General features: G+C 34.8%; 4 protein-coding genes across 4 annotated transcripts; 2 read left to right on the forward strand and 2 right to left on the reverse strand.

The window, feature by feature from the left end:
• The first annotated feature begins 4,512 nt into the window (after positions 1-4,512).
• On the forward strand, positions 4,513-7,472 carry LOC122580103 (glycosyltransferase BC10-like). Its single transcript, XM_043752377.1, has 2 exons — positions 4,513-5,082; positions 6,818-7,472. The coding sequence occupies exons 1-2, from the start codon at positions 4,528-4,530 to the stop codon at positions 7,460-7,462; spliced, it is 1,200 nt and encodes a 399-aa protein (XP_043608312.1). The 5' UTR covers positions 4,513-4,527; the 3' UTR covers positions 7,463-7,472.
• A 1,920-nt stretch (positions 7,473-9,392) lies between these two features.
• Positions 9,393-13,441, reverse strand: LOC122609750 (probable leucine-rich repeat receptor-like protein kinase At1g68400). The gene is made up of 2 exons (XM_043782695.1): positions 11,945-13,441; positions 9,393-10,210 (listed from the first exon to the last, which is right to left on the reverse strand). Exons 1-2 carry the CDS (start codon positions 13,326-13,328, stop codon positions 9,546-9,548), a joined length of 2,049 nt encoding a protein of 682 aa, XP_043638630.1. The 5' UTR covers positions 13,329-13,441; the 3' UTR covers positions 9,393-9,545.
• Positions 13,442-15,069: 1,628 nt separating this feature from the next.
• LOC122579171 (rust resistance kinase Lr10-like) lies at positions 15,070-18,501 on the reverse strand. The gene is made up of 3 exons (XM_043751284.1): positions 17,693-18,501; positions 16,863-16,895; positions 15,070-16,308 (listed from the first exon to the last, which is right to left on the reverse strand). Exons 1-3 carry the CDS (start codon positions 18,426-18,428, stop codon positions 15,173-15,175), a joined length of 1,905 nt encoding a protein of 634 aa, XP_043607219.1. The 5' UTR covers positions 18,429-18,501; the 3' UTR covers positions 15,070-15,172.
• A 688-nt stretch (positions 18,502-19,189) lies between these two features.
• On the forward strand, positions 19,190-20,497 carry LOC122610807. The gene is made up of 2 exons (XM_043783760.1): positions 19,190-19,840; positions 19,943-20,497. The coding sequence occupies exons 1-2, from the start codon at positions 19,190-19,192 to the stop codon at positions 20,495-20,497; spliced, it is 1,206 nt and encodes a 401-aa protein (XP_043639695.1).
• The last annotated feature ends 5,089 nt before the right edge of the window (positions 20,498-25,586 follow it).

A 25,586-nucleotide genomic window follows, 5' to 3' on the forward strand; every position in this document is an offset into this window, starting at 1 on the left:
AAGACGGTAATGGAATGGAATCAAGGAAGGAGATTTCTAAACATAAACAAATCGGAATCATAATTCCATGGACAACAAAGAAGAAGATGAGATTGTGTGTTTTACTTTCTAGTGGAGCCAGCCTGCCTGCCTTCCCTTATTGGGGATTTAATCATTATATGCAAGATTATTTAATTTAGTCGATAGTCGATATATGTTCTTGACAAATGACAATACATAGTCACCTGTTACGTGCTTCTTGTACAAAATAATGAAACAAACTTATAACCAAATAACCATAACCAAATAATGACAGAACAAGATAAGTGTAAGTATAGTAAAGTTGATAATCATATCCGAATCCCGATTTGAAACCGGCTTGAAAACAAATCAATTTTTGATTCCATATTTTTTATAAGTCAATTCACCAACCTATTTTTTTCAAGTTCGGTATAACTGGCTTCTTGGGTAACTTAATGTATTTTAGATATTTTGTCAACTTAAGTTTTGAAAAATTTCTAGAATTTATTTTTGTATCTATATATATATTTGTAAGATTAAGACAAGGTTTATCATGAATGTGAGTAGGTTTAAATTTTAAATTTTAAATTTTTTTAGGTGAAAGAGGTATCTTGATTAACTTCAAACTATCTTAAAATTAAAGAATATATGCATGCTTAAAATATCATGTATAGAAAACAATTTTAGATATTTTGACACCTTTATTATTATGAGTTAACTGTGTATATCTTAATCTTAATGTATACTAAAAAGTAACTGATATAACCTTAATTGATCAATCACAACCCTCAATTTTTTAAAATTAGTTAAATCGGCACATGTCTAAATTAATTTACACTTTTGGTTTCCATAATCAATTTACACTTTAACCCCAATTTAAAATAATTAATTTATAGCTTTTCGTTTTCCATCATCAATTTACACTTTTACTCCAATTTAAAATTATTAATTTACATTTTTTGGTTTTCCATAATTAATTTACACTTTTTGGTTTTTCCATCACCAATTTACACTTAAAAATAATTAATTTACACTTTTGGTTTTTCATTACCAATTTACACTTTCATCCAATTTAAAAATAATTAATTTAAACTTTTCAATTTTATTAGTAATATAAAAATATAACAAGATAGTGGACCAAGATATATGCGGAAACACACAAAGACTCCAAAAAAATCTTACACAAACACTTCAACCAAATAATCATTAAAACTAATCTTCTTTCGTATATGCAGTAACGATTGTCTCCATAAACACAAGAAGGTACAAACTCTCAACATCTTATCTAATTGTAATCAAACTAATTGTAATGTTTTTGTTATTAATAATTGTAATTAGACTATAATTAGGATAATTATTGTTGTTATTAGTAATTGAAATCAAACTATATTTAGGATATATAAATTCTTCTTATATAAACGGAACCTTACAAATAAAATCACAACACACGAAATCATTGAAAACCCATGAACCAACTGCTATTTTTATTAATCTTAAGAACCATCGCTCACGAAAAGAAAATTACTTTTTTTTTGCAAGATATTAATGAGAACTCGGTCAATTAGGTAATCAAGGTTAAGATATTGTTTCCCTGGAATAGTTTATAAAAGTAACCATACTATACCATCTAACTTTGATATGATTTAGCATTTAATATTTACATTTGGATATCTCAATTATGTTTTAAGTATATTTTTACATGTTAACGTATAAGTATTTTTTTTGTTCCATATACTAATTCTTACAGTGTTAATGTCGTAAAACCTTGTATTTGACACGGGTCCAAAATCTATATATACTAAAAGACAACTTACCTAACTTCATTTGACCAATCACAACCCTCAATATATTAAAATTAGTTAAATCAACACATGTCTAAATTAATTTACACTTTCTGATTTTTCATCACCAATTTACACTTAAACCCAATATAAAAATAATTAATACTTTATTGCATAACGTCAATCTAATAGCAAAATATAGCTAAACATTAGAGACGTTACAGCCGATGGGTTAATACAAATTAATATTTATATCAATATTTAAGTTTATATTATTAATTCTAATCAAATGTAATCAGACTATAATTACGATGATCATTTTTTTCTTAGTATTTAAAATCAAACTATATTTAGGATATATATTCTTCTTATATAAACTAACCCTGAAAATAAAATCACAACACACGAAATCTTTGAAAACCTCACGAACCAGCCGCTACTTTTAGTGTTTTAACAACCATGGTTAACGAAAATAAAATTACTTTTTTGTAAGACATCAATGAAAACTTGGTTAACTGTGTAATCAAAGTTAAAATATTGATTCTCTGAAAAAGTTTGTATAAAAGAAACCCTATTACATCATCCAACCTCATATGATTTAGCATTTAGTTTTAACATTTGAATATCTCAATTCTTTTTTAAGTATAATTTTACATTTAACGTATAAGTATTTTTTTTTTTGCATACTAATTCTTATATTAATAATATTATTAAACCCATGTATTTAACACGGATTTAAAATCTAATATGTAAATAAATTCTATTGTATAAAATAATTACTCGTATAAGATAGCGTGAATATGTTAAAAAGAGCAGTGAAAACAACACCAATATAATATTAACTTTGAGCCTATTAGTGAAGTATCTAAATTAATTTAACTATAATATATTAATAACTTTGAAAGATTTTGATTATCTTTAGAATAGAAATGGCTAAAAGCTTTGTTTCGAACGTGGATTCCACAACAAGTGCACTTTCAGTATCCACTAAAGATTCAGCCAACAGCAGCCCTATCATTTGCACTTGCACTTGCACTTGCATTGCTTTTAAGTTCATATTTTAACCAACACAATACCCCTCAATTAGTTGGTTTGTTGCTTTTCCCTTTTACTAATTTTCAATAATATAATGTATTTGAATTCAGTATAAACTTTGATAGATATTAACCTTATACGAGTAACCATTTTATTATAACTACTTGTGTACCAACTCACATATTGTATCTTTCTACGATGAAAAATAATTACAGTGTTTGTTGGCCGGACCGGGGAAAACGTTTGCTTTTCTTCGTCAAATTCCGTCTCAAAATTAATGCTTTGTTTCGTATCATTATTACTATTCAAAAAACAAAAATATTATTAAAAGAACTAACTAATTAAAAGAAATGCTTAAAGCATGTTTGAGTTATCTGTTGTAACAGACCACACGAATATCGTTGAACTTTTGCGCAGTAATCCGGAAACATTTATTGAGTTACCTTAACTTATTATTAAAAGCGAAGGTAACCGGGCGGGGAGTGATACATGATTTATACATTAATTAGTATGCAAGGTTGTAAATATCGCTGACCGACCCGATAAACAATATATCTGATACCCTAAATTGTAAATGAATTTATCTAAAATTTATATATACTAACAATATATACAATATGTAATGCCATACATCAATAGTTAGAATATAAAACTGTATAAAAGAAAATAATTACAATCATAATTTTGAAATCTAAGTATCTATAGACTATCTTCAAAAGGAAAAAACGGTAGCAAACAAAGTAATTACAATTTACAACTAGAAATTAAAAGATTATTAAAGATTAACTCAAAAATTAAAGAACTAATCAAACATTAGCTAGAAAAAATTGAATTAAAGAAAGTAATAAACCCTAATATTTGATAAAAATCAAGTTTTTTTTATTAAAAAAAAGTGGTCAATTTTTTTTAGACCGATAAGTGACGACATTGACCGATAAGTGCCGAGTTTGACCGAAATTTGACCAAAACGATAAATTACCTGATAAGTCATTTTTCTTATTGGTAAAGGACCGATAACCGATATATCGGCCGATAAATTCGATATTTACAACACTGTTAGTATGGTAATGTAAATTTATACATTAGTATGTACACCTTATTAGGTCATTTTTATTTATTTGTAAGTTGTTGCATATCTTTTAAAGTTTTCTTGATTATTTTCTATTAGAAATTAAATTAAGTTTTTTTGTTACTCTGTTAAGAAAAAAAAAATAATAATTAAGCGCACCATTTCTACTTCGTCACCACTTCCCGTATTATGATGTCGCTTTCTTTTTCTTTTTTTTTTTCATAAATATGGTCATTCAAATATCTATGGTAAAGTGTAGCCATAGTCTTTATATTAACAAATACCTATATTTTATACATCGTAAATTGTTATAATTCTGAAAAATGTTTTTTAAATAAAACTTATACATGTGTAAATACATAATAACATTTTTTTTTGAATAGCAAAATACATAATAACACAACTTTAAAAACAGGAAATCGTGTAGAATGTATATGGCGACATGAACATCCCCCACAATACTATTAAAAACACATCAACGCATAGGTCCTCTTCTTATTTTCCAATTGAATTAAATTATTCATTCTCCATCCACCAACAATCCCATCATATAAATCATAACTTTTTCCATTTATATACACTTTATTTTTCAAAAGACAATACTATTTCACGATTCAAAAACAAAAAAGTTATTCCTTCACAATGAAGAACAACAATCAAACAATCATCTCACTATCCAAACTCATGAACGCTCGTTTACAGCTCTCAAATCTTTTATCAATAATTATTTTCTTTGGTTTCGGTTTATGTTTTGGTATCATTCTCACTTTCCATCTCAAAAACGTCTCGTTTAATCTCCAATTCACACAATTCTCTATTTCCACCACCTCCACTAATACCGATCCAAACGACGTCATTTCATTACCATCACCGCCACCACCAGCGCAGACACAAAAACAACGTACAAAAATAGGACTCGATACTTACATACATCCAACAAATGTAATGCATGATATGAGTGATGAAGAGTTAATATGGAAAGCCTCAATGGTTCCAAAAGTGAAAGACTACCCATACAAGAGAACACCAAAGGTGGCATTTATGTTTTTAACAAAAGGATCTGTTTTATTGTCTCCATTGTGGGAGATGTTTTTCAAAGGACATGATGGTCTTTTTAATATTTATGTTCATAGCTCTTCCAATAATTGGACATTGCCTCAACACTCCGTTTTCCATGGCCGGAGAATTCCTAGCAAGGTAAAGAAATTTTCTTTTTGTTGAAATTAATTTACCTTTTTTTTCTTAATCTGAAATAATGCATATTTTACGACAATATTTCGTAGGTTTATAATTGATTTGTTTCATTTTATATTAGATCTAGTACAAAGCTTTAACATAGTAACTTTAATTATGTAAATAAAAGTTAGATTTTTATTTTTATTTTCTAAAAGGCAACTAAATTTTAATTTTGAAGTAATATTACTCCCTCTGTTTTTATTGTTCACCTTTATACTAAGTTTGTTTGTCCCAAAACAATTGTATTTTTTGTTTATATATGAATAATCTTTTTGACATTGTGAGAGTATTATACATATATGATTTTTGTGCGGAAAGGTTACATTATTTAAAACTCGAATTGAATTAAGTATGTTACTCTTACTCAAGTTTTCAGTTTTAAATTGTGATGTTATACATGTGGCTTATTATATTTATTGAATGCCTTTAGGCCTTACACTAAGCTAAGCCTTTTCCACATCTCTTTCACACTGCCACATCAACTTTTCTTTCTCTTCATCCACCTCTTCCACAATCACTCCTTATAACTCCTCTTCCACACTTTTTTTTTTTTTATATTTACACAAAATTAAAGAACTACTTAATTTTATTAATAATAAAACATTACAACTAAATTAAAAAAAAAAAACATTACAATTAAACATTAAAAAAAAAAGAACACATAACACACTAAAAAAAACACATTGCAAGGAAAAATAAAACATTACGATTATTAAAAAAAATAACTACTCGTCATCGCCGGTCTGGTCGTCCTCCTCCGAGATGTGGCTAGGACCCGTCTGTGCCCCCGGTGCATAAAACGAGTTGCCGTAGTTCTCTTGCAAGTATTGACGGTATCTCATATGTGCTTCGAAGTCGGTTTACGACAAGCCCGTCGGAATTGGTCTCGCCAAAACCTTCATGGCATCTCTAATCTCGGCCCGTCGCAAGGCTTCTTTTTGTTCTTGAAGATAAGAACTAACGAGCTGAGCCGTTTCAGAACCGGAAGATCGCCCCGATGTGGCATCAGATGAACTAGACAACCTCTGGCTAAAATTACGACCTGGTGGTCGCCTAATGGGGTCTGACCCAAATAAGGCCTCAAATGTGAGAAGGTAGTATATATAGATGAAAAGTGGGAAAAAAAATAAATAAACAAACTAGCCGTTTGTTTTTAAAATTTTTGAAAAAAAGCTTCTTTTTTTTTTTACGTTTGAGATGGGTCTCCCACACGCTCCCCCGCCTTCGTCTATCCTCTTCGACCCAACGAAACGAGAAGATGAAACAAGCCATCGACGAGGTTACTCCTTAAGCTAGCTACATCAACGAGCTCGCCGACGAGCGGTCGACATATGCTTAGTGAAAGGCCTTACAGTTATATAACCTAAATTCGGAACATTTGTATTGACTTTACTATTAAATTTAATGACACGTGGATTATGTGCACTCTCTGGAAGTGTCTTAATTCTACTCTGGCTACTGTAGAGTAAACCACACTTTTGTGCCAAAGTCAAATTCTCACAACCTTGTGGGTAAAACTTCATATACCTTAACCCAAACCCAATATACACATGGTTGACATTTTTTATTAGAAAATTAGTTAGTTAATTACTACTCAATTATACCATTCTCCATAGGTCATATGAATTCATTAGTAAAGAATATATGTTTTTTCATGATATTTGATTTGATTTTTTTCTATTTGTAATCATCATAGGATGTAGAATGGGGAAAAGTTAGCATGATTGAAGCCGAGCGTCGTCTACTTGCAAACGCTCTACTCGATTTCTCTAACCAACGATTTGTTCTCCTTTCTGAAGCATGCATTCCTCTGTTCAATTTCACAACGATTTATTCTTATTTAATCAACTCAAACCACAACTTTGTGGAATCATATGACTTGGAGGGACCTGTGGGACGAGGTCGGTACAATTGGAAAATGAACCCAGTTGTTAAAATTAACGAATGGCGAAAAGGGTCTCAATGGTTTGAAATGAACCGTGACCTAGCCATTGAGGTGATATCCGATAGGACATATTTCCCAGTTTTCCAAGACTATTGTGATGGCTCATGTTATGCGGACGAGCATTACCTGCCTACATTTGTGACACGTAGATTTGGGGAGGTGAATGCAAATCGAACATTGACATTTGTTGATTGGTCAAAGGGTGGACCTCACCCGACTCGGTATACAAGGTACGATGTTACTAGGGAGTTTTTGGAGAAGTTAAGAAATGAAAGACATTGTGAGTACAATGGTAAAGGTAATGCAACATGTCATTTGTTTGCAAGAAAGTTTACTCCACATGCGTTAGATAGACTGCTAAGACTTGCACCAAAGATAATGCAATTCAACCCATAGATCTTGATAACATTCATTATTTATTTTTTAAGATTCATTGGAGGTTTACATTTTTCATATATCGAATCTTATATTCTTTTGGAAGTGTTGTAATGAATACGGGCATCATTTTTGAAGTTAATTTAGAGCTCAGCACAGACTTGTGTTCTGCCGTTCTAGAAAGTGGAGTTTTGCAGTGTCATGCGAAAATCCCAAAAGTGTTAACCAACTTGCCCATGATTAAAAGAGAGAGTATTAACTAACTTCAACTTATTTAGTTCAAAACTTCTAATATTTCACTAAATTAAATGAGTTGGGAAAAGCCACATGAGAATAGCAACAGGTTTGTCTTGTACGGTTGAAGACATTGGCAATTCGTTTAATCCTTGACTCGATCTCGGTACAATTAAGAGTATGGATATCGAGAAACTAGCATAGATGGAATTACACGTCTGGAGCCTTCTGATATAACAAGGTAAAGGTAATTTTTGTGTATGATTTTTCATTATTCATAAGGTGGTATCGAAGTGGTTTGGTGGTAGTTGCACCAAGCCACCAAGTATAGTTCGATGATGGTGTACTGTGTGAGTTATTGATAGCACGAACTCTCAATGGGCTTATTACTAATCTCAATACTTCCTTCGTCAGTTAGTCACATCAGTACATCTCTACTGACACACATTGACAATAGACCTCATTTTCTTCTTCACTTGTAAGTTCTAAGAGGAGTTGATTCGATATTTCAAACTTTCTGATATATAACTGTAAACTATGCTAATAAGTGTAGTGAACCTTTAAGGTGAAATGGAAAGTAGGTATTCAGGAGGGAATGTAGGTATTCGAAACAAGACTTAATTAAGGCCAAAATGTTAGATTTTCATTACATGTGGGGAGTTTATATATGCAATTAAATTGCTATAAACCCCCTTCTTAATTACTACATAGGTTATTACATGACAAATCCTTCATCTAAACATGATAAACACTAAGGACAATACAAATACATATTTACAAAACACTCACTAACAAATATAAAAGTTAACAATAACTATTGAAAGTTCGTAAAATTTGGTAAAACCGTAAAACTAAGAATGAAGAAATAAAGACGGTTTGTTTCTCAAGGCCCAATATCAACACCTCATCATTAGAAGTCCACTAGCCCGTTAATTTTACATACAATCTTTTATTTTGGTAATATCTTGTATTGGATTACATTTTTCTAAATTATAAAAGGGTTTTGCTAAACAAAGCTTAAGGGTATTCATTAAGGTGCATTAATTAGTTGTATACTTACCATAAACTTCAGGGGGGCGACATTTAATATGGAAATGTACAACCTTTTTATGCATCTTAAGTGAAGCTCTAAGGGCTTCCTTTAATATTTTCCATTATAAAATATAATCCCAAGTTTTTCCGTTCGGTTTTGGAAACATTGAAAATTAGCAAAACATGATTTACTTAACGAGATTTTATAAGTAGACTGATTACCAACTAGCTTGCAAGAGTTTTAACTTTTTAAGTCTCAATTCTCAAATGAACTCATTCAAGGATGTACTAATGTGTTTAACATTTTAGGTTAGCCGTGAATTATACACTTTCACGTATTGGATAAAGTCTCTATATAAAGGCCTTGATGGATTCTGGGCCCAAGTTCGGTTATGGGCTCGACTCCTGTCCATAGAACAAAAACAACTCCTGACGACGACCTATGAAAAACTAGGGCTATTATGACAATTTTGTTTTTGTGAGACTCTAACAAAAAAAAAAATCTATTTAAGGGCATCAAACCGGATAAAATTACTATAATGGGACTCTGTACAAGTAGCCTGTTAAAAGCGTATTTGTAAATATTTTTGTTTATTTTTAATCCTTATATTTCTTACATGGAAAAACTAATACTGTCAAAGTGTCAACTAACAAAATAAAAACGCATTAAGACAAACAACAGCAATGCACCCCAAAAGGCCTCAATTGAGACACAATTCTTTAAAGAATTTTGTCAAACAGTAAAATAATTAAACTAAACTTATTAAATAAAAACAAAAATTAAACCTACTTTACACCACTGGCAACAGATCTCTGACACAAAAACAAAAATTCCAAACTACTCACTGGCTCGGCATGTGTCATCAGACACCGATGGTGAGTCAGACACCGAGTCAAGCATTTCGTGACTCGGTGACACCTCTACTCCCCGTATCTCCTCGATCATCTTCAAAACATAGCCCATTGTAGGGCGTTGATCCGGTGCAGCGGCAGTACACGACATGGCAATCTGCAACAAGCCCACCATTTCCTCTTCAATATCCTTATACCTCATTAACTCTAAATCGAAAACTTCGGCTGTCCATTCTTCCCGAACCACAGATTGCACCCACCTTGGCAGGTCCACGGCTCCACCATATCCGGTTCCACCATTGTCCACAACCGACGGGCATTTGCCCGTCAGAAGCTCTAATAAAAGGACACCAAAAGAATACACATCAGATTTTTGCGTGGTTTTACGAGAGTCCATTGTTAATAGTTCTGGAGCACGGTAGCCATTGGTTTTAGGGACGTTGGTTGGAGGCGCAAAGGCAGAGAGACCGAAATCGGAAATGCAGGCATTGCCAGTTTTGTCAAGGAGGATGTTTGTGGACTTGATGTTGCCATGGGTGAGTTTAAGTGACTTGCTATAGTGGTGGATAAAGACTAAACCTCTGGCTGCACCTGCTGCAACCTTAAGCCTTGTGGTCCAGTCTAAAGGTGTCCTGCCCGGTCCTCTGTTTCCTGACCAAAAACAAGTATACTCACAATTATGTCCTTTTGTCAATATCAGTGTACAACTTTTAATACAAGTGTTACAGCTCATTAAAGGCTATGGCCTATGTACAACTTTGACTAGAAACCATTATTCGTGTAGTAAAAGATTATATCTAACAAAATATACAATAATACAAACATTTACAAAATCATTTTAATTCGCCAGTAGGTAGTTGTGAGTAAAATAGCGAACTAGAATATTTACTACTCGTATTTGTTAGGATGGAATTGGAAGTTGTTTTTTGACAAATTCTTATGAAAAGAGGATTGGAGTTTTCTAAAAAAAAAAGAGGATTGGAGTTTTCCAAAAAAAATTAAAAATTGTTCATGGATGAAGGAATAACAAGATTCTTAACAGTGATTTGATAGAAGAACATAAAAGGGAAAAAAACAAACAGAAAAATAAAAAAGTGAGGGGTAGGAAAGGAAAACGACACAAAGTTGGTGGGGGCAAAGCAGGTAAGAAGGAGAAATAAACAACAGACTTTGCAGTTTCCCAGAGCAAAAGAAGGTGGGGCAGCCTGCTCTTCTAGCTTTATCTGAATTTCGGCCACTAAAACCCCCTTCACTACCCATTTGACAGAAACAGCCCCCAATGTTAATAATATATTGAGGCAAAGAATTCGTAAAAGATTTGTCATCTTTGTTTAGTGAACTTGTAAATAATTCTAATTATATTTCTATTAGTTATTCTTGTAATAATAATAACGGTAAAGTAGATGTCTAGATGATGTAATATAGCTTTTGCTAAATATTCATTTACGGAGTATAAAGTAATTAAGAGAACATGAGATTCTCTTGGTCTATCGATAAATGAATGTGATCCTACAGATTCACTTGACTCAATTGGATTCAGGTATTTTAGATTCAAGCTTTAAACTTTAGTGACCAAACAGATTTACAAACCAAACGCTTTATCGACATTCAGCATAACTCAACTATATACAACTTCTGGTTAGACGTCTAATTGAAAACACATTTGTCGAAAATTATTGATTGTGCTTATAATTTATGAATATCATCCTTTTAATAAATAAAAAACCACAATAATTCTCTTAATCAGCAGGTTGGTAATATAGGCTTTAATGTGATTTTGTTATCTTTCAATGTACACTTGATAAGCGAAAACATGATGATATAGTACTACTGGGGTATGTAAAAACAAAGTTCACATAAAATGTGAAAGTAGAGTCTAAAGAAAAAGGTATAATGAGCGGGAGATTAAGGGAAAATGTGATGATTGGGCACACCCCTTGCACTTAACTATGCTTTTGCTTTCTTTAAGTTTTTGTTTCTTTTCACAAACTTATGTGTTAATTGTTGACCACTTGATTCCTTTTTATTATATATATATATACTGTACATATTTTCATTATCCAATGTTCTAATAAAGTGATAAGTTAAAAAAGTTTCTAACAAACGAGAACAGCCCGGGAACCGAAATACCCTATAAAGATATATTTCTTTCTTTTTTTCCCCCAACTATTAACCCATACTTAAATACATACCAACAAATATCAGATAACAGAATCCAATATATACATATAGATATAAAATACCAAATTTATTAATTGAATATATCAAAACTTAATTCTAAGTCTCTAACAACCATGCAATTATACTACACACTTTCATAAATTCCATAAATGCAAGTATACAAAGGAATAGTATAAATAAAAAAGGAGTAAAGAATAAACTTACCGTGAAGAAGCCAAAACAAGTTACCGTTACTCATGTACTCATAAACCAACAACTTTTCATCTCTAGCAAAATAATAAGCCTTCAAACTCACAACATTAACATGCCTTAACCTCCCTAACACCTCCATCCTTTCCTCAAACTCTTTTTTACCACCAATCGCCGCCTCTTTTAACCTTTTTACCGCAACCACATTCCCATCATCCAACACCGCTTTATAAGCTGTCCCAAAGCCACCCTTACCCAACATCTCAGCTGAAGCTCTTAACAAATCCTCCAACTCAAATTTCCTTGCTCCCTCAAAAAAGACCATTTTACCCCTCTCGAATCCGGTTTGTATGTTTGGATTGGGGTTCGGGTATGGACTTGATGAATAAACTATTTTTTCACCTTCTAGAATCTGTGAGGACGCTGACTTTTTCTTTGACTTTCCATTACAGTTTTTCCAAAAGTAACAGTATAAAATTAATGAGACTAATGCCAACACTAACACGTCACCGATTATTATTGCTACTATTGCTAATGTACTAATTCTTCCGTTACCGTTTCCTTGACGGTTTCCGTTACTTCCTGACTTTTTAGGTAACGCCGTTGTTTCCGGTACTGAGCTCGGCGACGATGCCACGACGGTGCTCGCCGCTTTACCGTTTCCATCACCGGTGACTGGTGACGCCTGACCGGGAATTTTCGGTTCCGTACAGTTACCGATCGGCGAACCACATAAATTACGGTTTTTTGAGAATGCGGTTAAGGGAAAGCTAGACAAAACCGCCGGAATTTCGCCGGAGATTAAGTTACCGGAAATGTTAAAATCCTGTAAGTTTCGCAAGTTCAAAACAGAAATGTCACCGGAGAATTGGTTATCCTCAAGGCGTAAGGTTAAGAGATGGCTAAGACGGTTAATATTCGCCGGAATCTCGCCAGAAAAGTTGTTGCGGGACAGATCAAGACGATAAAGACCGGAAAGTGCCGTGACGGACGGCGGAAACTCGCCGGAGATAAGGTTGTTCGAAAGGAAGAGAAGTTTGAGTGAAGTGAGAGAAGAAAGATCTGGAATGGGGCCGGTGAGGCGGTTATTTTTGAGAGAAAGGATACGAAGGTTAGTTAAGGAAGTGAGTGAGTCAAATCGGCCGAGTAAGTTGAGGTTTTCGAGGACGAGTCGAGTGACTCGGTCGTGGAGACATGAGATGCCGAGAAAAGGGGAAGTGGTGTTGCAAGGGTTTTGGGAGGATGTCCAAGATGATAATGAGTTTGAGACGTCGGATGAGGATTTGAAAGTTAGGAGTGCAGAGAGGTCTGGGTGTGGTTGAGACTGCGTGAGGGTTAGGTGGAAGAGAAAGAGTAGGAGGAGGAGGAAATTGAAGGAATGTGGAGGTGGTGGTGACATTGGTGTGATTGTGTGTGTGATAGAGATAAAGATTGATTGTTTAGATAGACAGATACAGAGTGGGTGGTTTGGGAGTAGACCTTCAGAGAGCGAGTGAGTGTGAGTAGTGATGATACTAGGGAGTGCGGAATAGTGTGGGGAAATGTGAACGTTGAGGATGCTCAACACATACATGTGAATTGATGTGTAAAATTAGTACTTGTATTATGTGTAAACTTTCAAAATACACCTTCAAGTAAAATTTTACGTTAATCTATCTAATATAACTAACAATCTCCACTTAAATAGTACGAGTCTTAATGCTGACAATTTTGACACGACCTGTTAAAACACGAAAGTATTTCATGTTTCGTGTCCGGGCTTTTACAGGTTTCGCGTCCTAACAGGTCAGGTCCAAACCTGTTAGACCTTTTAATTTGTAGATATATATACCTTACTAAAAACATGAAACCCTAAATTATCCTTTTTCTAAAGTAGCCTCCACACTTCCAGACCCCCACTCTCCCTCACTACTTCACTCCCGCCCTCCAAGATCCAACATTCAAGGCTTCAACTCGATCAATCATCAATTGACAATCGTAACACAAAACGTACTATTTATTTTGATTGATGTAATACAACTATGCATTATCAAATTGCACTGTCAGCTACATAATATATACATTGTGGTACATTAATAAAAATAGTGGTAAATATCAATACCTAAAACGTAATTGCATGGTGAATAGTTACTTGTTACCTTGACCACCACACCCTATGGTGTCTTTTCTTATCTGTACGACAAATTAGGACACTCCACATTAGGGGGTCAAAGTCAAAGATCCAACTTTAATAAAGTTTCTACCCAAAATTTTTGCATCATTACCGGGCGGGTATATGGTCGTATAATTTGGGAATTGCATCACCAAAACAAAGAAAAACCAATATAGCGAAAGTTACATATTAATAATCCCATAAGAGAATACAAATACTACTTCATACAAACATATTAACATTAATTAGCTACTAAATGGTATATATATATCATTAATCATCTGCATTAGGAGTATAACTTAAGAAACACATTATTATTTAATGTCTCTTTAATTATTATTTATTTATGTTTCTTTAAAACTTGAAAACTTAGTAACAAGAGTAATAATATATGTATTTAAATTACGAAGTATATAGTACCAGTATAGATGGATTGGAAATACACATGGAAACGAGCGTGGAATTAAATTAGGTTGATAACCCATGTTGGAGACAACCTCATTAAGTTATGTGTCACATTATTTACCACTTGAAATTAAATATTAAATCATGGAGTAATAATATATGTATTTAATTGTTACCAGTAGTGATAACTTTTCGGCACGTATACTAACTTTCTCTTTTTTCCTTTTGACATTATTGATTTTCTTGACTCATATGCTTTGTACAAAAACATTCCTTAGAGTTAGAGCCCTGCCAGCGAGTTCCCAATGCTTTCATGAATTTTTTTGATAAAACAGACGAATTTGAGTTCCATTTTGCCAAACAAGTTTTGCAAAAGAAAAGAAACATTTTATAAGACAACAATTAACCGGCAAACAATCTATTTCATTGCCGGGTTCATGCCTTCATGGTATACGCATAATGTATTCCAATGAACAAACAGTCGACTCAATACCCCAAAACAAACATAATGTATATTAGTAGGAATGCCCCCATTTAAAGAATGTGAGCTAACTAAAGCTATATATCATCAACCCTTACCAACATATATATTTCGCTTAAGTTATAATCTGTATTAGTATATACATCAACCACATCAATAGTCATTAGGATTGAACTGATGATGCAATACTTAGATGACAAATACATTACAAAGTATCAGTAGAAGAATAGCAAGAATGCAATGGACATGTAGACGGGGAATCAACATGCCTTGTTGGAGAAGATATATAAGGTTTTGGAGGAACTTGCAGCAACTCTAAGTCCCCTTCTAGCATTTCCAATGCTTTAGTGATTGTCGGGCGGTTTGAGGGATTGGTTTGTATGCACCACAACCCCACGATAATCATCTTCTTTGCTATCACTTTTTCTTCATCGCTCACAATCTTTTGCAGTCCAAGATGGTCTTCATGTAATTCAATCTTCTTGTAGATCCAATGAGGAAAGTAAATTTCACTTGTATGATCAACTTTAACTTCGATATTTTTTCTCCCTCCAACCATTTCCAAAATCATCATTCCATAACTGTAAACATCCGATTTATGAGAGACCACTCCAAAACTTCTAGAAAATAGTTCAGGGGCAATATACCCGGGTGTTCCTCTCATATCAGTCACGGATATCATGCTTCTTTTTTCGGGGAATAACTTAGCTAGACCAAAGTCGGCTATCTTAGGACAAAACTCTTGATCCAATAAAATGTTATGCGGCTTTATGTCAAAATGTAATATCCGTGTGTTGCAACCCCTATGCAAGTATTCTAATCCTCGAGCAATCCCAATAGCAATCTGGTGCAACTTTTCCCACCCAAGTTGAGTATTACTTGGTGAAACCTGGCCATATATGAACTTTTCGAGGGATCCATTAGGCATGAACTCATAGATCAAAGCTCTACGATTGCCCTCCAAACAAAATCCCACAAGAGTGACTATATTAACATGGGAAGTCCTGCCAACACTTGCAACTTCATTAATGAAATCTTCTCCATTTCCTTTTAATTCGCTTAAAACCTTCACTGCAACTAAGTTTCCGTTGTTCAACGCTCCTTTGTATACAGAACCAAAGCCACCTTGGCCCAACTTAAATTTAAAACAGCTTGTCATTTTCTTGACCTGTGAATATGAGTACCTTTTCGGAGCTAGGAATTCATGATTTTGTAGAAAGAGTTCTGCGTTGACATTGTACTTTGTCTTTATATATCTGCATCCAATTTTCCCTTGTAAGATTTTGACAATTGATATTGTTGCAGCTACTACAATAAGGGCCACAACACCTACACCCATAGCTGCAATATTCCATGTATAGATGTCATTGCTAATATAAGCTGAGTGGGTTAATTAGGAAACAAAACTGGACTTTTAAGATACCATAAATTGACAAAACAATAGTATAACTAAATCGAGCCGTTGAGTAGTGCTACATTCAGTTTTGCCGTAACTAAGAGTTTCATAATAATATAGATGTTAGATTGTTGCTGCATATGTTTTACTCCAATTATGTAGGAAAGTTGTTTTAAATGTACATGTGAGACATACGACAATGAAACCATTTTTGTGATACTCTAAGACCACTGAAATAATAATAAAGGAAATGCAAAAGAGAGGCACAGATAAATGTTGGAGTAGCAATGCTTTATTTTTATCACACCCAACGCAGATTGGAGATTTCTCCTTTGGGGGAGTTATTATTATACCACCGGCAGTGATGTGAGTGAACAGAGCATGAGATGAAGACGATATTCCTTTTGAATAGTAAGAAAATACGATCATGTACAGATTTATTATTGCATTTGTGTACACGTTTACGTATTAAATAATAACAATCGAAGAGAGGCATTACCTAGAATCACCGTGTGTCCTCTGCTTGGTATTTCTGCAGCAAATAAACAACAAAAGCTTATTTATATACGGTATTATACAGGACAGTAGTGAAATATTTTCATTAATATCTTATCCATTTTTTTAAACATCCAACAGATCCCAGATTATGAAACCCAAAACTCCGCATGGGTGACCCACTGCAAAGAGCTCTGACCCAGTCGGAGCCCAGATCCAATGGTCCCGTTCTTGGAAAAACTCTAAGAGATCCCAGCCAGGGTTTGAGCCCTGATATGATATTATGAGTAAAACCTATCTCACCACACCATCTTATTTGTTAAACTATAAAATTATTTTGTGTGTTAGTGTGTATGCATATATTTATTTAAGTCCAAGAGCATTAGCTCAATGGTTGAATGGACATCCCCCATTTAAGAAGTCTTGTGTTCAAGCCTTAGGTGGACATAGGAAGTCCCTCTATGAGGGATGGACTTGGGTATACCCAGGTCAAGTCTGAGATGTCAGAGTTTACCCCTATTAATCGTCGTGCCTTCGGGTGGATTAGTATGTGGTTTTCCCCCTTCGGGTATTTGAAATAGGCTTTTCTACTTCGAGGGAGCTCTCTAGCACGGATCGGTTAAGACAACATATGCTAGACCTCCCGTTGTCGAATCACGACACGAAGTTTCATATAATGATAACATGTAAGATCGATGAGGACATGAATTAATCTGTGTATGCCCTTTGGTAGTGTTTTCTATATATCATAGGATGAGAAAATAATTCCACGAATATGTAAGACATCAATTATAGTGTAGTCGGATTATGGACAAAATAGGAAGCTGTAAATACCCTTTTTGACGTCGAAACACTGAATCTGTTCATTACTATTCAGACAATGGCTGCCATTTTTTAGACACTTCTCACAGGTTGCAGACAGAGGAAACGCAATAGAGAAGGAAGAAGGAAGAAGTTGGAATATCTCTGCTTTATCCGTGTTCTCATCGGGGCCAAATCGCCAACTCTGTTTCAAAGGCAACTGTATTACTTGACATGTATCTGGGAGATTGCTTGGAACTCCTGAATTATTATTATTGTAATGCTTATAGTAGAAATAATTGTGATCTTTGCATTGGCTGTGATTGCTGAAATTACTTTTGTCAAAGTAAGCATCAGTTGTTTGTTGAACATCACTGAGATTTTTGGGGCATTTGAAGATAGTGATGAAGGGACTTATTGAAAATGAAAACAAAAGAGGGCTTGGAGAAGTGAAATTATCCGTTAGCGCCTTACAGTTTCCTTCTTTCACAAGATTTTCAAATGTTCTGTTATAGATGAGGAAGGAAAAATTAGAATCGAACTTGTACAAAATCGTATGTGACTGTCCTCCAAGTTGAATTTTCCCACCATTTGGAGTACAGTTGACTTCGATTAACCCACATTCTGTGTTATTGGAATTGTAAAATGGGTACTTGAATGGGGAATAGCTCTGACAGCTGAAACTTTCGGGGCAGGTTGGCATAGCAGAGTGAAGGAGATGAGGCAGACAAGAGAGAACGAAGCACGTGAAAAAGAAGATGATAATCATTTTTAATACCCAACTAAACCCACTCGTTAGACACCTATAACTTTATTATATGCTCATATAGCTTCATGTGTTCTTTCTTGGGATTCCTATTACATTCATTGTATACAAGAGTATGCATATAACAAGCTTTCACGATCAGAAACTCAACTTTGACCCCATTTTCTACGCTAAAATCTAAACTAGATAGCCCACCACTTTAATTAGTATCACATGCATTTTCCTAACCTGTTCCACCGTTGACCATCACCTTCAAGACTTTTGACTAAAGCAGTACTCTGGTCCGATCCTCCATTCATCCCTTAACCACTTAACCCATCTCAAACGCCATGCGTAAAGGAAAGCTTCATGTGGTCCCAAAAAAAGTATTTGTAGAAGAACAAGAAGAATGCAATAAGTATGTAGACCGGGTAAGGTTTTGGAGGAACGTCTAACAACTCTAAGGGGGGAAGGGAGTGGTCACGGCATGGAGGGTGGCATGCCCATGCCGCTGGCTGCACACCGCCGCCGTCCCTCCGGCATGAGGGCGGCATGACATCAAACGGCATTAAAGCCCGGCGTGGCATGGCACATTTGAACGTTGGAAAGGAGCGGAGTGGGGGGTGGGGTCCAGCACGTTTGACAGTTGAACAATATTTAAAAAAAAAAAAAAAATTTCTCCTACATCTTTATCTATAAATACACATCATTTTTAACTAAAAAATCACCAAACAAAAAACATATCTTCACATTTTCACCAAAACAAACACCACATTACTAAAAAAATGGATTCCTCTTCCTCATCTTCTTCATTTTGTGTTCCCCCGGAGTTAAACGAATCGTCTACGGGGAGTACCTTTGAGTTCTTCAACCAAGTATACGCCGAGCTTGAAGATACCGGCACCTCTACCGACACTCGTAGGTATATCGATCGAGACCGGGAAGAAGCTCACGCCATACTAATGCGTGACTACTTCGTTGAAGACTCAAAGTTTGACGAACCATTTTTTCGTCATCGTTTTCGCATGAGCAAGAGGTTGTTTTTGAAGATTGTTGGTGATATTGAAGCCAAATTTAGTTACTTTCAAGAGGGGTACGACGCACGAGGTAAAAAAAGTTGCACCGCTCTTCAAAAGTGCACATCGGCGATCAAACAACTGTCTACGGGTGAACTTTCAGACGCGTATGACGAGTATTTATCTATGGCTGCTAGAACTTCACGCGAGAACATGGAGTATTTTTGTGATGTGGTGGTCGATTTGTATCAAAAGGAGTTCTTACGTAGGCCTACATCTCATGACTTGGCTCTTATCACACAAGCTCATGAAGAAAGACACCACATTCCAGGAATGCTTGGTAGTCTTGATTGTACACACATCGAATGGAGGATGTGCCCTAAACACTTAAAGGGGCAATACACGAGGGGTGATCACAAGGTACCTACTATTATGATTGAGTGTGTTGCTTCTTATGACTTGTGGATTTGACATTCGTTTTTCGGTCCCGCTGGATCGAACAACAATGTCAATGTTTTGCAGCAATCGCCGTTGTTTCAAAACGAGCATAATGGATCTGCTCCAGACAGTTCATTTAGCGTAAATGGACATGAGTACAAGCGCAATTACTACCTTACTGATGGAATCTATCCTAGGTGGGCTGCGTTTGTTAAAGCTTATCCACATCCAGTGGAACAAGATGAAAAGAAATTTAAAAGACTACAAGAGGCTGCAAGAAAGGATGTTGAGCGAGCCTTTGGTGTTCTCAAGGGAAAATGGAAGATCTTGGACCGTCCCCTCCGGCTATGGACAAAGGAGAAGATCAAAAAAGTCGTCGTTGCGTGTACTATACTTCACAACATGATCATCAAAGATAACGGGCGGGCGATATCACCGGTTCATATTATGGATCCACCGGTGCTAAGAGTTTATAACCCGGAAGCAAACCGGGAGATAATGGACGAGAACGTGCATCATCGGCTTCGATACGATCTCACGGCGCATGTATCAGCTTTAGACTTATCATTCCTTGACGATCCAGCGATGCAGCCACCATCAGTTGCGAGTTTGATTAGTTGTCTTCATTTAGAAATTTAGTATTTAAATTTATGTACTTTTTAATTATGTTTATGTAATGTTTAGTTTATTTGAATGAAATATTTATGTTTTTATTAAAAAAGAAAGTGTTTGATTAAATTAAATGAAAAAGAAAAAAATTTTTTGGGAGGGATGGGAAAGTCATGAATGCCATTAAAAATAGTTGGGAGGGATGCTTGGGAGGGATGAAAATGAAAATTGAGTTGGAGGTATTTGATTAGTAGAATTTGGGAGGGATGGAAAATTGGGAGGCATGACTCCCTTCCCCATAAGTCCCCTTCTAGCACTTCCAAAGCTTTAGTGATTTTCGGGCGGTTCAAGGAATTAGTTTGTATGCACCACATGTCCACAACCCAACAATCACTTAAAACAGTAAACTTAATCATATGTGCAATAATAATATATACTAGCTAGGTTTAATACCTCTACTTGATGCACGGCTTGCATGTACCCTCCGTCCCAATTTAAATGTCATAGTTTGACATTTTTGGTCTTTCATGGTTAACTTTGACCGTATAGAATTTTATTTGTGTTATGTAATACTTGATGTAATATATAAGAATCGATTAAGTTTTCAATGTATTTTATAATGATATAACTTTCGTCACGTATTATAAAACACAAACAATAATATTAATGGTCAAAGTTGCGATGGAAAAACTTTGACAGTCAAACGTGGACATTTAAATTGAGACGGATAGAGTATTAATATACACCTTTTTAGTTACCAACATATATTTCGTGAATACACATTTAAAAACCCCATCATCATAGGATAATATATTAATTACAAAAAAAAGTTGCGAAATAAGTACACATATGAAAAGGAATTAACCGAAAGCAATTACAAATTAAAACAACCACTTGTTGGAAAAAATAAAAACAAAATTTACTTGATGTCCTCATTAGTATAACGCATCAATGTAATGTATAACTAGCATTGTACCCGCACAATGCGGCGGTAGTGACAGCGACATCGGTTTATAAGTAGTGTCGGTGACGGGTGGTGATGACATCGACAATTGGTGTCAAGTGGTATAACCGTGTAAGTTGATATAATAGTGATAGTGAAAATATTTTGGAAGATAAGGACTTAGAGTGTAAATTAACAAGATAAGCATTTAAAGTTTAAATTACGAAGTAATTCATTAAGGGCAAATTTACCTTCTAATAACCATTTCCATAGGGAATGTTTATTAAGAGGGTGCCCAATGAGCTCGTCCGGTTGCCATGGACGAGTCCACACTGTTGGGTGAGACTCGTCCCTAGCTCGTCTGTCACACTCGTCCGATGTAGTCGTTCCTCTAAGGACGAGAGTTTGTGTGTGATTTTTTTATTTTTTATTTCCAACGGCTAGTAAAAGGGAAAAGACAAAAAAAATTGAATTTTCAAAAGTTGGCAAAACAGATTCCTGTAACGGTTGTTTAGCCAACTGCAATTCGAAAAGTTTACACTTTTAGTCCTTTAACGACTAGTTTTTGAAAAAGCCTATATATACACCTCCATAAGCACTAGAACACTTCACACTTTCATTATTCAGATATATTAACACATACCAATCCATTTTAAGCACAAATCATGTCAGACTTTAACAACCAAAAAGCCGACGACTTCTTCTTTAACGCTGTGAACGATTTAAATCAATCGTTCCCTAACCAAGCACCGCCACAACCGTTCATCCCACATCCAAATGACCCCCGTTATCATCGATTCATGGCAGCTTATTATGTTTCACTTGCCGGTCCACAACACCCTAATTTCTACCATGAGAGGTCATCGTTAGCGGCATGTTTTCAATAACCTGATCAACACTCCTTTCCTACACCACATCTAACCACACAATCGAATCTGCTACCACACCCGAATCTGTTCCCACGCCCCAATTCATTCCTGAAACACAACCAAAGTAGGGCCGGGTCAAAAGCATGGCCAAACGCACCAAGAAAGGCAAACAACCAAGATGAAACGATACAACTCGATTTAATAGAAAAGTAAGGATTTTTTTTTCTTTTTTTTTATAAAAGATATGCGCCGCATACCTTAAATATGCATTGCATATCGCGATGTCAAAAAGATCAGAAAGTTATAATGCATACCTTAAATATGCGTTGCATATATGCGCCACATATGTTCACCTGACATATCCAAAACCAAGTTTTGACATTTGACTCAACTTACAATCCTTTCGAGATCAATTCTAAGCTTTAGACCACAACATTTCTGAATATAAGATATGATATTAAGTTACGTTTAGGTGGTAAGTCTATGTTGATATAATATAAGATATTAATTAAGATGTGAGTATATATTATATGATGTATATGTTGATATGAAATGAAATGTGATGCAATGTGGGAAAGGGAAGTATGGGTTGAGATTGTTGTGGATGATATGCAATGTGATTATGTTTTGATAAGTAAAATATGACGAAGGTATCAGAATGTAAAATGAAGAACGTTTTACCAAAATGTGTGTATCTTACTTAGCTAATTTATTAGCTAACACTTGTTTTTATGAAAATGTTGTGTCCTTCAGAATAAGCAGGTTTGAGCTAGGAAAGGATTAGCTTGCTGAGATGGGGTAGATACAATAAAGAAGACTAGCATAGATTGTTGAATGCTTAGACTTCCCTTAGCCTATGTTTCGGCTACTTTATTTACATTTAAGATACTTGTAATGATGATTGGCATTTATGTTGGTGTCATGACTTGGATTTCATTAATATCATTTTGATGATACACTTTAGTAACACCATTTATGAAAGATATCATCCGTTACGGATGGAGCAGTTTTTTAAGTCATCCTATTTCCGCTACGTTTTAAACGTCGTTTGGCAAAAAAATTTGAAATCCGGGTTTTTAAAATGACGGGTGTTACACTTCATCTTGGAGACGCCGTAGAGTATTCAAGATGCTTTCATGATTCTGTCGTATGTACCGTAGAGTATTCAAGATGCTTTCATGATTCTGTCGTATGTATGCTTCATCGATCAGAGGCTGATCCGATGTAGAGGCTTTTGTTGCCCCTGTTGAGGAAGGTGTTATTGGCGTACCTTCTTGGTTTCAGTTCAGATCTATGCCTTCTCCACCGAAACTGGGTGGCGGTCTGTTTTCGTCGTTCATTTTCTAGGTTTAGGATTTAGGAAAACAAAAATTTTGTGGGTTTTGCTATTTAGAGAGCGTCCCGCGGATGGCGCCAATTATTTGTACAACCAATCCGGTAACCTAGAACAGGGAAATGGGGGTGAATGTGGTTGTTATTTGGCGGTTTCCTTATGGTAAGGCAGAGCCTCTTGTACACCGAATATGTGTGTGTGATATCGAGTCGATTTAGCCACCCCTATTTATAGGGGGTTCGTGACTTAGCTCTCAAGTAGGGTTTTTGATATGATATATATCCTTTCCGAGAATATATGATATGGTGCTATCTTTTCCTTTAAATATGGGGATTAATGATAAGCACGTATCTTTTTCTTATTTACCGAATGTAAAGTTTATCTTTAGGACGTACCCTGTGTGCCAACGTCTGGGTGGGTACGTCATCAATCATCAAAAACATAAATAATAACAAGCATTCACAATGTAGTCTTTTATTTTCTCTTTCTGATCAAAGACTCTCCTCCAAGTTGAATTTTCCCCACAAGTGCAAAACAGTGGACCTTTATCAACCTACAACCCGTGTTACCGGCAATGTAAAATGGATACTTGAATGGAGTAAGATTTGGACAACTGGAAGTTTCAGGGCAGTTAAGAATAACATAGTGAAGGAGACGAGGCAGACAAGAGAGAAGGAAGTAGATGAAAAACCAGATGATAATCATTTTCTGACTTTGTTATAGCTTCACGTGTTCTTGGGACTGTTATGATCACATTCTCATTCGTTCATTGTATACGTGAGTGCGTATACACGTATGCTTAGACTGCCCGCAACAGTTGGGTTATACTTCCAACAAATATCCTAATCATCATGACACGTCAGTTTTCCACTCATCCTTCTCACAAACACTTTTTACCCACAACAATAATAAATTCATTCTTCTAGCAAACAACCACATAATTTCCATATCATCATTAACTTTATTTTTGTTATTGTATTATTTATAAAAAACTTTTTATTTAACAAAAATTGTACATAACATATAATAATAATAAAAAACCAAAACTTACACTAACTTAAATAAAATAAAAGGAATATTTACTTGGGTAGTGTAACATTAATACTTAGTAATCAGTATCACATTACATACAATGATACACATATCTCAATTCCACTGTTTTCCATTCCCATTCACTGGTTTCATACCTACCACTTTTTGATTTTACAAAATACAATAAATATTAGTACTTCGTATATATCCATATTCCATAAACATCCACCCATCCATATTAGCAGACAAAAAAATGTCAAAGGTAATATACATATCGAAGACCGCTAGGGCACCATCACCATCCACCACCCCCACCACATAATCATCATCATCATCCACTGACCAACTAATATAAAACCTCCACTTTTTTTCTAGATTTTATTAAACAAATAGATCATCCTTTACTTGGGTATGGCTTAAAAGACTGGAAATAAAGCTCTACCAACAGCTAAATATTTTTGATTAACAGTCAAACTGTAAGTTTTTATGATATTTTCTGGTTGTACATAATAAATGGTTTGGGGGATTATATATATATATAGGGAAAAGTGAGTATGAGGCCGTTATGCACCTAACTTGGGTGAAAAACCCCTCACATACTAATATTTTAATATTTTAAATAAATAAATGTCCCCCCATGATTTTTACCTTTTAAAAAAAGGTATGTGGGGAGGTTTTTCACCCAACTTGAATGCCTAACAGCCTCATATTCCCTTCCCCGATATATATACACACAATGTTGTTTGAAAAAAAATCAAAAGGAGTATGATACCATCCGCGAGGATCCATGAGAAAGGATCCTAAAAGATGGACAATCTTATGAATATCCTCTGCAACAAGACCTTCTATGTATAGCCTCCGCATCACCCATAGATTTTCTATAGATAGCCCCGTTGCAGATAATGATGGGACCTGAATTCCAATGTGAGTATTCACTTTCAC

The sequence above is a fragment of the Erigeron canadensis genome, chromosome 8 (genome assembly GCF_010389155.1).
Source record: "Erigeron canadensis isolate Cc75 chromosome 8, C_canadensis_v1, whole genome shotgun sequence".
In the NCBI taxonomy this organism is placed as follows: Eukaryota; Viridiplantae; Streptophyta; class Magnoliopsida; order Asterales; family Asteraceae; genus Erigeron; species Erigeron canadensis.